At 42.2% G+C, this 14,597-nt stretch overlaps 1 protein-coding gene across 12 annotated transcripts in view; it reads left to right on the top strand.

Moving 5' to 3' along the window:
- PTPRG (protein tyrosine phosphatase receptor type G) overlaps positions 1-14,597 on the top strand; it is a 767,420-nt gene that overhangs the window by 714,332 nt on the left and 38,491 nt on the right. For all 12 annotated transcript variants that reach the window (XM_081524560.1, XM_081524557.1, XM_081524554.1 and 9 more), the window contains one exon: positions 9,951-10,042. In XM_081524560.1, coding sequence (XP_081380686.1) covers positions 9,951-10,042 — 92 coding nt within the window. The remainder of the gene's footprint in view (positions 1-9,950; positions 10,043-14,597) is intronic.

The following is a 14,597-nucleotide window of genomic DNA, read 5'->3' as shown; positions in this document are numbered from 1 at the left end:
TTTAGTATCGTTTTAAATGATTTACCTTAGGAATTATCTAATGTTTATCATTTTTTCAATGTGGACCATTTTTACAGTCTTTATTGAATTTGTTACAGCACTGCTTCTGTTTTATGTCTTGGTTTTTTAGCCGTGAGGCATATGGGATCTTAGTTTCCCAAACAGGGATCAGGCCTGTACCTCCTGCATTGGAAGGTGAAATCTTAACCACTGGACTGCCAGGGAAGTTCCTCTAATTGTTTTTATGTCTAAAAATAGTAGGATATTTATAGAGTTAATATGGAATACGTACACTTCCCACTGGATCTCACTTACTCTTTGTCCATATTCAAAACCTAACAGGAAGACTTCTAGGCCCTAGATGTATCAACTTAAGTTATTTCATCATTTGGACCCCTCACTTTCTGTCAGTGATATTTCAAAAAATATATTTCCAGACAACGACCAGTAAATGGAACCATTAAGCAGTTTTGAAGTGTGGGCAACAGAGTGAGACTGAAAATTCAGCTACTGAACTGTTGTACAGTCCCTAAGTCATCATTATAAAATGTATAACATACTCTGATTCTAGAACTAACTTTGCACTTAGCCTTCCTCAGAAAGTATCATCATCATCTCATATTTATTGAGCATTTATTAATCAAAACTATGTGGTTTATGGGTTTGTTTTTTTTTTTACATCAATTTTGGGGAAAATGGTGCAATCCATACCCCTATTTCACAGATCAAGAAACCGAGGCTCAGAGACATCCTTTAATTTGCCCGACGTTGCATGGATAAATGGTGGGGCTAGCATTGGAATTCTCTGTGTGACTTCAAAGCACAGATGCTTAGAAATGGCTCTGCCACCTCTTGGCATGTTCCTCTGACAGTTCTGATATCTGAGGACTTCAGTCTCATTTGGATTTTGCTTCCTTAAATCAAGGCATCTTCAAATACATGCGACTGTTCTCTTAAATTTTTTTCTGGATTTTCTTCTTTCAGTAGCACTGACCACTTGCTTTTCCACTAAATTCTCCTTCATCCTCCATGAGAGCATTTCATCATTCCTCTGTTGAGGTTTCCTCCATATCCCCCCCGCCAAAATCTCTCCTCTTTGTTTCCTAGTCATCTTTATTCTTTTCTTTCCTAAGAAAAAGACTTTCCCCACCACCACCAATATCTCCATTCCCTATGGAAAATAGGAATTTGTGATTTTTTTTTTTTTTTTTTTTTTATGCTGCAGGTCTTAGTTGCCACACACGGGGTCTTCACTCTTTGTTGGGGCATACCAACTCTTGTGATTGTGGCATGCAAGCTCTTAGTGTCAGCATGTGGAGTCTAGTTCCTTGACCAGGGATCGAACCTGGGCCCCCTGCATTGGGAGCGCAGAGTCTTAACCACTGGGCTTCCAGGGAAGTCCCAGGGCTGTGTGATTTAAATGACTTGGAGAACAGCTCAAAAACATGTTGAATATTGAATAAATTTAGACTCTAAATCACCAACTTTGGGATGATTCTGCTGTGGTAGAAACTTACGGATAAACAGCTGTGATCTTGAAATCCCAAAGCGTAAGTAGAACCAGCAAGTTACACTGGCTCTTAAAAAATATTATAAAATAGACGAAAGGTTAAGGAAAGCTTTGCTAAGGAAAGCCTTTTTTGATACTCATCTCTTGGAGACAGATGCTTATAGAAACCTTTGAGGAAATTTGAGTTACCAGGTTTACTAGCTCTAACTGAAATTTAGGAATTTAGACTCTTCATAGTGTCCTGGTTTAATTGGCAAAGGTAGTGCTGTACCTAAATCCTGAACAATGTGGAAATTGTAAACCCAATGTGGCAGCAAAGGTTGGTTAGCCAAGCATATGAGAGAGAACTCCTTATGCAAACATTTTACCAGACAGTTCCAGTCACTAGAGAAGTGACATCAATTCTTTTACTAGGAAATTTTTTTAAAAAATTCATTCATTTCTTTGGCTGTGCTGGGTCTTAGTTGCGGCATGTGGGATCTTGAGTTACAAAATGCAGGCTCTTCAGCTGTGGCATGCAGGCTGTAGTTCCCTAACCAGGGGTTGACCCCGGGTCCCCTGCATTGGGAGCAAAGAATCGTAGCCACTGGACCACCAGGATAGTCCCTATCAGGAAATGTTTTAAACTGTGAAATCTGCTCCGTGTATAATGCTTGAGAAAAGTGTGCAGTCTTCTCCCAGATAAGTTAAATTGTGACTTCTTCAGGAGAATGAAAGGGGCTTTGACTCTTCATACGTCCCACTAATGGCTTTTCAAAATCAAATGTTCCATGCTTACTGGTCTCCCACTGTTGCTCTGGGAAGATAAAGCATAATTGAATGTAATGACCTAGCTATCAGCTCCGTTCTAGTAGTCTGTCTTCTAAGATATTGAAGTAGTCACAAACTTCTGTCCTTTAAGATCATCACCATCATCATTATTTTGGCCACGCTGTGCAACTTGCAGGATTTCAGTTCCCCAACCAGGGGTTGAACCCAGGCCATGGCAGTTGGATCCACATTATTATTAATATCTACAAGTATTTTTTTTAAATCGACTGTTTCCACCTTTGGGGTAATCTTTTGAAACACCAAGCTTGTGTTATATTTTCACTGCAGTTATTAATGAATTACATCTTCACTCTAGTTATTAATGAAGCATTATATATAATATGTCATCTGAAAATTATATTCAGTGTATTGTGCTGCTTATTCTTTTAGACTTTCATCATATGTAGCTTTTTAAAATCAGAACTCAGCTCATGAAATTAGCCTGTTTATAGAGCATGTTGAAAGGGCTTTTCCAAATGTGCCTATTGTCAAACACAAATGTCCTTACAAATGTTTTTCTCTGGAAATTAGAAAATCTAACTTTCTAACAAGAACATTGCAAAACAAAATGTTGCTGCTAACCAGTAGTTTAGAAATCCAGAAATGATTCGTGCCTTTCCCGCAGTTAAAACACATTTTAATAATTTGAAGGTCACTGGTCTCAGCAGGGTGCCAACACATAAAGGGGTTTTAAACATGCAGTTTAAAACCCTTGGGATTAAACCAACCTTGTTGGCATATTTTATTTATACAGAGATTATCTCCAAAGGAGATTCATTGGTCTTTTGACTATAATGAAGCCCTTTCTTTATTGACTTTATTGTGTCATAAATGAAAAGAGATTTCTTTTTTATGGCAGGAAATAAAATGTCCTCATCTCCACAGCACTCCTTGCATCCTAAGAGTCTGATTTAGGCAAAAATCTATTGTGTCCTAAATCAGGAGCTAAAAGTCTCGATAATCATGTTTGCTATTTGTTTTATCTTCTTAAGTTGACACAGGTATTACCAAGCACAGAGAGAGGCCTGAACTTGGCTTCTGAGATGAGAGCTGATCCCTCCTCAGACAGGAAGGAGACTGAGCTCTGAAAATTTAAGGTCTGTCCACTACAGGGGTGGTTAGCAGTCCCTGAAAACAGCCCAGTCATGGGGCTCAGGGTCAGGGGGATGCCTGAGTATGATTGAACTGGACCCAAGTATTAGGCTCTCCCTGCCCTCATAATAGATTCGGTTGGAATAGGGTTGAAGGAACTGCTAAGCGTTAAATGAAGGTCGCACAGATTGGCCTCAGTAAGTGATTGAAGGCCTTCTGGAATCTTCATGCTAAATTTATATGTATACCCACCGCCTGCCAGAGTACACAAGCAGTGATAATTTTCTTAAACAGACCTTAGGCCAGTCAACCCCACAGCTAAGCATCTTGGAAGGCAGGAAGGTAAATACCATGATATTTTATTTACCTGGCATCTTCAGGGTGACCAGAATATCAGTATGAATTTTCCAGGTAAACCAGAGTTTACCCTTGAAGCCAAAGTGATTCATTTCAGCCCATTTTTGTTGGAGAACTTTAACACGTATTGTATGGTTTTCTGCCCTCTCACTGTATGTGTTCAATTTAAGACCTAGAGAGGTCACATTAAGGCCCAAGAAGCCAGCTTTGGAGTTAGCGTGGCCCAGCCAATTGATGACAGTGGACCTTGGCCAGGTTCTTTGTTTCTCCTAGCCCCCAGATCATAGGATCTCGCATGCATAGCGATTCTCACCTCATAGTAAATCATAGCTTTATGCACTTACTAAATACCAAGCTCTCTGGTAAGTACTTAACGTTTTCCAGTTTGTTCTGCACAGCACTCTGAATTAGCTGGTTCTGATTTCCAATTAGATGAGGAACGGCAGTCACAGAGAGGTAAGGTCCTGTATCACCAGGCCAACTGATTCCGGCTTTTTCCGTTTACACCACTATCTCTGGGTACCTGATGCCCAGGAAGCATTCCGACCATGGTGGCAGGTGAGAATAAGGGCTACACAGTTATACTGAGTTGCAGGCTGAAGACCCTACCACCCTGCAGTGTGCTAGGCGAGGCCCTCTGCAGCGCCCTCCTGTGGTGGACATTCAGGAACCACCTCAGATGCTGATTTTTTTTTTTCTTTGCAATTTCAAAGGAAAAATTGCTGAGTTTTTCCTTTTGGTTTATCTGTTCTTTAATACTAAGAGCCTGCAAATTTAGCATGGGTGACTTCTCTCTAATGGAATGGGTCTGAGCACGCAAGCACAACAGAGATATAACCACAGATTTTAGAAGCAACTTTTCTTTTTTTTTCTTTCTGTTTTTATTGAAGTATAGTTGATTCGCAATGTTGTGTTAGTTTCTGGTGTACAGCAAAGTGATTCAGTTATATAGACACACCCTTGAATATGTATTCATTTTCATGTTCTTTTCCATTATAGTTTATTACAAGATACTGAATATAGTTCCTGTGCTATATAGTAGGACCTTACTGTTCATCCCAACTATATATAGTAGTGTATATATGTCAGTCCCAAACTCCTAATTTATCCCTCCTCCATTCTCTTCCCCCTTTGGTAACTGCATGTTTGTTTTCTATGTCTTGTGACTCTGTGTTCATTTTATAAATAAATTCATTTGTATCATACTTTAGATTCTACATGTAAGTAATATCATATGGTATTTGTCTTTTTCTTTCTGACTCACTTAACTCGGTATGATGATCTCTAGGTCCATCTATGTTGTTGCAAATGACAAACTTTTATTCTTTGTCATGGCTAAGTGGTATTCCACTGTGTGTGTTTTGTGTGTATACCATATCTTGTTCATTCATCTGTCAGTGGACATTTAGTTTGTAGAGGCAGCTTTTATGTTCATATCCATTTTTCTCTATTTTTTGCAGTTTTGCATTTGAGGTCAACATTAACCAGCTCTTTTCTCCCTCTTAGAATCTCTCACCTTCATACTTTGTTTTCAGTAGAGGTTCAGCCTCTTACAATGCTCCGCATCTGATGTGTACAAACCAGAAACTAATTTCAGGCTTCATCAGAGGTGGTACATAAGGATGTTTTGTTGTGGACTGACCAAAATAAAGGACCTCTTATGTGCTGGGTTTAATTCCAACCACAAAAGGCTAAAATCTTGAAACAAAGTATAAATAATATTAAAGAACAACAAGCCCACTTTTCCTGATCCTCAGCTGACTGTAACAAATACTTTGTAATAGGGTAATGTAGTAGTGATAGTAGTTATCCCACTTTTTCCTTATTTAAACCTTTGGTATCTGAAAGCACTATACTTAAAAACATTGGCACAGAATTATACTGTGTAGTAACATTTTATCAGATTAACTGACCCAATCTGCCTAATTTCTTGATTTTCCTTGCAACTGTGGTCTGAGAATGAAGGTGGTGTGTCCCATCGCATGGGAGCACAGGCGTTGGGCTTAATACACCAGGATTCGAATGTCAGCTCTGCCACTTAGTAATGGTGTCGCTTTGGCCAAGTTGCCTCAGGTCCCTTATGTGTAACTTGAAGATGATGGCATCCTCTGTGCCTAGTCTTTGTAAAGATAAGTGTATGCAAAAGCCTGAGCATAATCCCTGGCAATCAGTAAGGGCTTCCTTCACATATCAATGGACTCTATCATTAGACGTTTCACTATATCATAGTAATCCAACGTCTAACCTGTAGTCAGTGGAACCATCTTCGTTTTTGTTTAAATCGTTTTATTTATTTGTCTGTGCCAGGTCTTAATTACGGCACATAGGAGCTTCATTTGTGGCATGTGAACTCTTAGCTGTGGCATATGGGATCTAGTTCCCTGACTAGCCCAGGGATGGAACCTGGACCCCCGGCATTGCGGGAGGCTGAGTCTTAGCCACTGGACCACAAGGAAGTCCCGCGACACCTTTACTTTGATTCCAGCTCGTTCCCTGTTCTTTATGTTGCTGCCCAGTCACCAAGTTATCGAAGCCATCCGTTTTAAGACACTGGCAGTCTTCACCTTGTCATTGCACATGGTTCTTGCTTTCTTAGGTTCCGTAGAACACATGGTGCCCTTGAGCAGACACTGTCTCACTGATATCTGGCTGAGCCCTAGGTGCTCAGTAAACTCCTCTTCCAGTGGTTTCGCCTTCACTGTGACCTAGATGACAGCTGCTCTCTCCCACCAGAAGCACTCTTTGCCTTGGCTCTGCAGCCAGCTGCCACCGCCACACTCCGGGCTTCAGTTCATCTTTCCAAGCTTGTGTTTTCAACTCTTAAGATGAGTATGAAAACAGTGCCTTTCTCTTAGGGCTGGTGGGAGGAATGAGTACATGTTAACGCATGTAAAGGGCACAGAAGGTGCCTGGTCCATAGTTAGTGCTGCTGATAGTTGAGACATTTGTTAATGAAACTCAACTGTATAGGTGGAAATAACATCTCGCATATGGGTATCTTCTTGTAACACAGGCTCTCTGCAGATCTAAACTGAGCAGATCAGGTCTACAATGCTGTCCTAATTGCTTGGCCTTCTGGCTAGTTAGAGTAATTTTATAATTATCTGGCTCATGTTGAGAGAAATTTAATAGAAAACCAGTGTAAGAGGAAAACTATTAGGACTTCTAATTAGCTTCAGCCTTATATTTATCTTCATATCGAAGGAAAAAAGATTTACAACCCTTCAGTTTCATTTATCTTGATTGAAAGACCACAGTGTGTTATCTGGGTGGTCACTATACCATGCGTGTGTGTGTGTGTGTGTGTGTGTGTATTTTTCTCTTTGGTTGTTTGGTAGTTTTGTGATATTACTGGTGGTGTTTGGAAACCTAGAGGATTGTGATGAGACTTCTTTGGATAAAGAACCAAATTTGAGAGACTAGTGAGTCGTGTATTTCCATATGCAGTTCTCGAACTGAGCTCTGCTGGGTTTTGCTGCTTCTAACCATGGGAGGAGTGGACCGACTGATTTATAGGCATTCAAGTGTTAGCTTACACAGTATAGTTGAGCCTTTTTTAGGAAAAAACAATAAATTATTAACCTTATATTGATTTTTTTTTTTAGTGACTCGAACAGGACTCTGCCCTTTAAAACACTGTGGTATGTACCTTGGAGTAAAATAACTCTGAAGCTGAACTACAGTCTTACTTTGAACTATAGAGTCCATGTACTTAATCATGGCATGTGTGCCTGCTAAGTCACTTCAGTTGTGTCTGACTCTTTGTGACCCCATGGACTGTAGCCTGCCAGGCTTATCTGTCCATGGGATTCTCCAGACAAGAATACTGGAGTGGGTTGCCATGCCCTCCACCAGGGGATCTTTCTGACCCAGATTTGGAACCCACATCTCTTGACATCTTCTGCATTGGCGGGAGGGTTCTTTACCACTAACGCTATCTGGGAGACCATGTACTTAATCATGGCACCTGAAGTTTATTGGGGATTTCCAGTTCTAAACTATCATTACAGAATAAATGTTGTCCTCAACCTATTACACTTTTTTTTTTTAATTATTTTGTACTGGGGTATAGGTAAAGAATTCACCTGCAGTGCAGGAGACGCAAGTTCCATCCCTGGGCGGGAAGATCCCCTGGGGGAGGAAATGGCAGCCCACTCCAGTATTCTTGCCTGGAAAATCCCATGGATGGGGGAGCCTGCTGGGCTACAGTCCATGGGGTCTCGAAGAGTCAGACATGACTGAAGTGACTGAGCCCAAGTGCACACAGCTGATGAACAGTTTTGTGATAGTTTCAGGGAGGCGCAAAGGGACTCAGGCGTACAACCTATCAAACTATTAACCGTGTCACTCCACTCTTGGAAACAGTGCCTTTCATGAAATGTCTTTAATTTCAAAATAAATAGGAGAAAAGTGTTGCATGCAGTCTGTAGACTGGAGTGTTTGTGGGGCCAGGTTGTGTCCCATCTTATTTATGTCGCCTCTTGTTCAAAGATGAGTTTATTCTTGGGTTAACCTCTTAGACACACTCCAGTTTTGTACACATTAGTCCTTTTCTCAACTTAAGATCTTTTCTTTGCCACTTGATCTTTATTATAGAATTTGCTTACTTCTAAACATTTTAAGTGAAGTGATCAGATAATTTGGGAAATTTTTCTTGAACTGTGCATTCTGCTAAATATTCCGGGGAAACATTTTGGCTCAGCTCACTTTGTTAATGCCGGTTACATCATTATGGGCGCTATAGATTTCTTGGGCGTGCAAAATGATTGCATATTCATGAACATCTTCAATCCTGAAATATTTGTAAATAACTTGGCAATTTTTTTTTTCATAAGGAGGCCTGTTAAAATGATTAGGTCTTTAATGGTTCACACAGAAAGAATTGGTACTTACAAGGCACCTCCTATTTGATAAGTCACATTTCTCCGCTAAGCAGTTTGGATTATGAACATTTATAAGTCACCTTCCTTAAACAAAGTATATGAGAGACGCTTCTTTTCCTCTTAGGAATGATTCAAGTTTGAAAATGTCAATAGATGCAAAAAGCCACCCTTAGAGCTTTGCTCTCTCGAAAGAAAGTCGAGAAGGAATGACATAGTCAATGTTAACTGTCACCAGATGAAGAGAAATCAGATTGTCAAGCCTGGATCTATAACATTCTTGCCAAAGTAGGACCTCATTTACACATACAGATCTTCATACCCTTTGCTAAGAAAAGCATCTGTGGCAGTTTAGATGTTTGTGCGTTTGCCAAAGATCTTTCACTCTGAATAAAGTAAATGTCATGTCTGTTGTTTATCTCAAATTCAGCAGAGTATTTTTAAAAGGAAATATTTGCGGGGGAGGGGCGAAGGAAGGAGAGAAGGGGGAGGTCGGGCAGCTCCAGTGAGTGGGGTGTGGTTGTTTTCCGGCCATCCTCAAGGTGCAGAGTGGAGCTGGGTAAATCAGCGTAAAACACTCGTGAGGCTCACGAACTGAAAGTGTCCTTTTGAAATGACAGCATTACAAATAAATTGGAATGTGGAGTCTTCCCAAATTTGTACCTAGTTCTGTCAACACCAAAAGAAAATCCAGTTAATTCCATCAAACTGGTTGTTTGGCATTGTGTAGACACAGCTGTCTCGCACGAAAATTGTGAACACGTAAACGTAGATGGCAGTGTACCCAAAGCCAGCTGGTACAATGGCACCTGTCTGTGATGGTCTGTGATTGTGTATAAAGATTGCATAGACTTCAAAGATCAGAAACAGAACTGAGTTGTTCCAACTTCAACCTGGACCCCACTGTATAGCAAATTCTTGAAAAACCTAGGTCGTGATAACATTTCTTAACAAATAAGTACACTTGGTAAATTCAGTTTTAGTTAAAAGTATGATGTGAAAAAAAAAAAAGTATGATGTGATTTAAGTACGTAAATTGCCTTGAATATGAAAACTAAAGGTAATTCCTTACAGACCACTTTTAAAACCATACTTAGCTTTTAGGCATTCAAAGATCATAATGAGACCCTAATGTCAAGTAAATCCAGAGAAGGCATTTTTCTGGAGGACGGCTGTTTCAGTTGATACAATTATATCCCTCTTTGCAGAAATCAAGTACCTGTCTTCAGGAATTCCCGTATTGGTGTCATTTGCTTCTGAAAGGAATCGATGTGACTCTGAATATTATTTTATTCCCACAGATGACATGGAAGCCATTCCCGTCAAACAGTTTGTTAAACACATCGGTGAGCTCTATGCTAATAACCAGCACGGGTTCTCCGAGGATTTTGAGGTACGCTTCAAAACTGGACGTTTCTTTCCGGAAAGCTAACTCTTCTTTTACAGGGATTTGTTTGTAAACTGGAACTGAATGTATCTCGAGCATCACAGAAGCAGTCACTGAGGAAAGTGGGGACTGGCTCTCTCTTCCTTACACTGAGAGTTCTCACGGGCCTTCCTTTCCCAGTACAAGTGAGGTGAAAGAGCGTTGGTTGCACACTTCATGAACGTGCCCTTCTGTGAGAGAACAGACTCAGAGGCAGGAAAGAGGCAGACTCGGATTCTTTCCTCTGCATTCTCACTGGGACAGCGGTCATCATGCAGAGGACGGGCTCCTAACTCCACCTCCGTTCTGGGAGGCACACAGCGTAGGGGAGCCCACAGGTTGGCGGCCTGAGGAGTCAGATGCCTGCCGCACCAGTCGTGACCTGTATCGTTCTGGAGTCAGCCATTTCACCTCTGATCCCGTTGCCTCATTTTTTTATGATTTTCTTTATTTATTTGGCTGTGCTGGGTCTTTGTAGCTTCACAGGCTTTCTCTAGCTATGGAGAGCAGGGGTCACTTTCTAGTTGCAATGCACCAGCTTCTCATTGTGACAGCTTCTCTCGGTGCAGAGCACAGGCCCTAGGGTGTGCCGGCTTCAGCAGTGGTGGCTCCCAGGCTCTAAAGCACAGGCTCAGTAGTTGTGGCACACGGGCTTTAGCTACTCCCAGCACGTGGGATCTTCCCGGACCAGGGATCGAACCCATGTCTCCTGCACTGGCAGGCGGATTCTTCACCACCGAGCCACCAGGGAAGCCCCCCCCACGCCCTTCATTTTTGCAAATGGCAGCGGCATCACCTCCTACCATGTTAGCAGAAACGAATGATGAACATCCTGGGGAGTTGCTAGGTTAACAGTTAAGCCCGGGCAAAAGTGGATTGTTCTTGTTTTCGCGATTATTAAGCCCTGGAGAGGAGATATGGGTGAACACAGCCTCCTGATTTTGAGAGCTGGTGTGCAGGAAGCAAGGTAGCAGCGCGCACCGCCCTGCCAGCTCCGGGTCCCGTGCCAGCTCGGCAGTGACAGGGTGTCAATGAGGAGCTATTAAACAGACTGCCCTTTTCTTCACTGAGGCGCTGCACCGAGGCACATCTCTGGCAGCACGAGTGGTGCTGAGGGGGCCAAGTTTTCGTGGCAGCTCAGCTGTCTTCTAGCTTTGTGGGTAAGTCAGTGCCTTTCTGTCTCCTTTCTCCTTTAAAATGGAAATGACGCCGAGGGTGCTAACCTGCCCACCTCTTTTCACAAAATTGGTCCGGGAGGCTCACTTGGAATAATGGAAGGGGAAGCCCTTGGAGATCACCTAGGAGCCATACGGCTGGGGAGGCTCAATTATTGTCACGCAGAGAAGGAGAGAGGAAAAAGACCAGAAGCCCTGTTTCTATGCAAATTTGGGAGTCCCTGAAGGCCAGCCTAAAGGCAATTATATTGACAACTTGTTTTTTTTGTTTGTTTGTTTTCTTTTTGTTTTAAACGAAGTCCCTCTCCTAGCTTTTTGGTTCTTTGTTTTATATTTCTGGAGCAGCAGCAGAGCAAAGGTGGTAGAGAGAAGGACCCCTCTGATGTATTCTGCAGAGTCATATGTTTCCTGGAAAAAGCAAAAAAACATGTCAAGTGCTTAATGCGGCTATTAGATGCTGACCCAAAAAAAGGTGCCTGTCCAAGTACAGAGCGTGTGGTGTGAAGTCAGACATTCTGCATTCATGAGGACAGCACATGCGTGGGGTGTTCAAGTGATTTAGTTCAATTGACTGTTGGCTGGATGACTGAGCAAGAATATTGAGGCATTTAACAATGTTGATGGTATTCTGGACAAACATTCATCCTCTCGAGACGAGAATTTGATCAGGATGATCAAATGCAGCTCCAGTTTCTCAATTATTTATGATTTGAGACCCCAGTGCTATTCATCACAGCTGGTTTTGACACCATTTAATTATTCAAAATAATCAGCTACACCTCTGTAAACTGGCTGTGACTTAAAATGGGCTTCACTGCATCAAAATCACGCCTCTTAACAAATCCTGGGCATCTGCACCCTGTTTCTGTCCTAAAAAAAAATTACTGCGGCTGTAGCTTTTGTCACCTATATTGAAGTCTAGAGCTTATCGCCTGGTATGTTTGGGACTGGAACGGGGAGGGCGGGGAGAAGGGTGGCTTTGTTCTATCATTGTTGTTTCACAGTCTGTGCTCGTTTGAAAGGTTTTGAGTCAGGGCTCTTCACCCTAGCAAGAACATCCTTTCTTCCAAAAAGGATAGTAAGACAGTCATGCAGAGAGGAAAATGAGACCGTAGAAAAGCCTACTACTATACTGTCGGTCTTTTAATTTAGGAGAAATTTGAAGTATTTTAAAACAGTAGTAGTGCTCCTTTTTCATAGCTCTGCTAAAAAGGAAAACAGTAATAGGATCTTTAACAAACTATCAAGGCTGGTTTTTTTTGGCTGCACCACGCAGCTTGATCTTGGTTCCCTGACCGGGGACTGAACCCGAGTGTTCAGCAGTTCTAAACACTGGACCGCGAGGAGATTCCCCTATTAAGGCTATTTTAAAGACAAAAGATAGTCATAGACTGTAAAAAATAATAATAATAATAAGGTCAGGACAAGAGATTTTGTGTAATTCAACAAGAATAAAACAAAATCCTCATCGTGTTAAGAGAGTAGAAACCTCAACTCCAGATTTCCAGGTCCTTTTATGTGGAGTAATTACAGCTGGTATCTGCTTGGCACCATTGCTCAAATCATCTCATTCATTCCTCAGAAATAACCCCCGTGAGCTGTGAGCTGTTTTGTCCCCATTTTGCAGATGAGGAAGACTGAGGCATTGGTTAGTTCAGTAATGAAGTGGCGGCAGAAGAACCACTTTCTGATCAGTGAGACCAAAGCTTTTTGATTGAAACCCACATGTTTTAGCCTAAGGCTGTCCAGACTCTTCATCTAAGCAACTAGTATCCTATAGTGAGGAGAATTAACCAAGATGATCAGTGATGTCTAAAACTGATCATGCAGCTGACGGACCAGTAAATTCCTTGGCAAAAAAAGTAGAAGAGGGAGGTTAGAATAAAGGAGCTACCCCACCCCCCACCCCATCCCACAGCTGAGAGTACTGGGAGCCCAGTACATGATCTTTATGGTCTAGAGCCTTCCCAAGGGGCTGAGAATCGGACTTACAAAAATCTTACATAACTTCTGAATAGAGGCCTGAAATTAGTCCAAGAATGAATCTTAAGATTATAAAGAAAACCACTTAACAGTTAATATTTGCCCACGTTGTTATTCAGTTGCTCAGTCATGTCCCACTCTGTGCCCCCATGGACTGCAGCATGCCAGGCTTCCCTGACCTTCACTATCTCCTAGAGATTGCTCACACTCATGTCTGTTGAGCCCATGATGCCATCTAACCATCTCATCCTCTGTTGTCCCCTTCTTCTCTCGCCCTCACTCTTTCCCAGCATCGGGGTCTTTTCCAGTTTGCCCATGAAAAGGCGTTGAAGCCAGTCATTCTACAGTTACTGAGTACCTGCTATTCTATGGATGTGATATAAGGCACAGAGATGGACTGGGCAGAGAACTTGCCCTCAGAGAGTTCATTCTGCTTGGAGGAGACCAGAGTGAACACAGCTAATGCAGAAAGAGGGCAAAGCAAAAGAAGTGCCAATCCAGGAATGAAGTTCTGCCAGGAAAGCAGAGGAGAAAGGCTGCTAGGAATTTTGATTGGGTTTTTCTGCGAAAGTTCTATTATTTGCCCCATCTTGTTTTCAGATTGTGGAGGGAAATGGAAAAAAAAATTGGTGACTACCTGTCCTATGTTCAGAACTTTGCTGCTTACAGGAGAATGAGAAATGATCTGCTGATAATTTTGAGTCTTTGTCTAGAGGTGATGCTGAATGCAAGCTTTTTGTCCTTGTCAGATAAATTTTGGAGGCTGTTAAAAAGCTGGTGACATTATACCTCTAGCAGATTTTGCAGTCCCTGGAAATAGCATCAATCCTGGAGTCAGGATAGTGTTCAGTGACTATTCCCTTGGCTACCTTAGCTGACTTCAGCCTCACTCTTCCCCTGCCTCCCAGGTCATAATCAAGGAGGCTTCCAGAGGCTCGGTGCTAGCATATAATCTTTCAAAATTAGGGGAGCTGGAAGGCCCTGTGGGTCAGCAGAATTAATAGGCAGGGGTCGGGAGCATCGCAGCCATAAAGGTGGAGTGCAGAGATGAGGCCAGAGGTCCAATACCCCCTTGACAAGATCCTTTGGGGGATCAAGTCTGTTAAAATTAACTCCACCTCAGCTAAATTTGGGCCAGTTGCTCATCTTAAATCAAGAGAACAAAGCTTTGTCCACCCAAGCCCAGGCACCAAGGGGCCAGTGGCCACAATTGCCTTATGTAAGACGCAGAGTTCCCTTGTTGCTGATGACACATCCTAGGGAGTTCCTGACGGAGGCGGAAAACTGCAGAAAGAAGGCTGCCTGCAGGTTAGCAGTTTCCTGAGCCTCAGTGACAAAATGCCAGTGTGGGTCTTATATGACCC

The sequence above is a fragment of the Giraffa tippelskirchi genome, chromosome 9, assembly GCF_054371585.1.
Source record: "Giraffa tippelskirchi isolate mGirTip1 chromosome 9, T2T-mGirTip1v1.2.pri, whole genome shotgun sequence".
Taxonomy (NCBI): Eukaryota; Metazoa; Chordata; class Mammalia; order Artiodactyla; family Giraffidae; genus Giraffa; species Giraffa tippelskirchi.
This window is presented reverse-complemented; position numbering and strand designations above follow the sequence as displayed.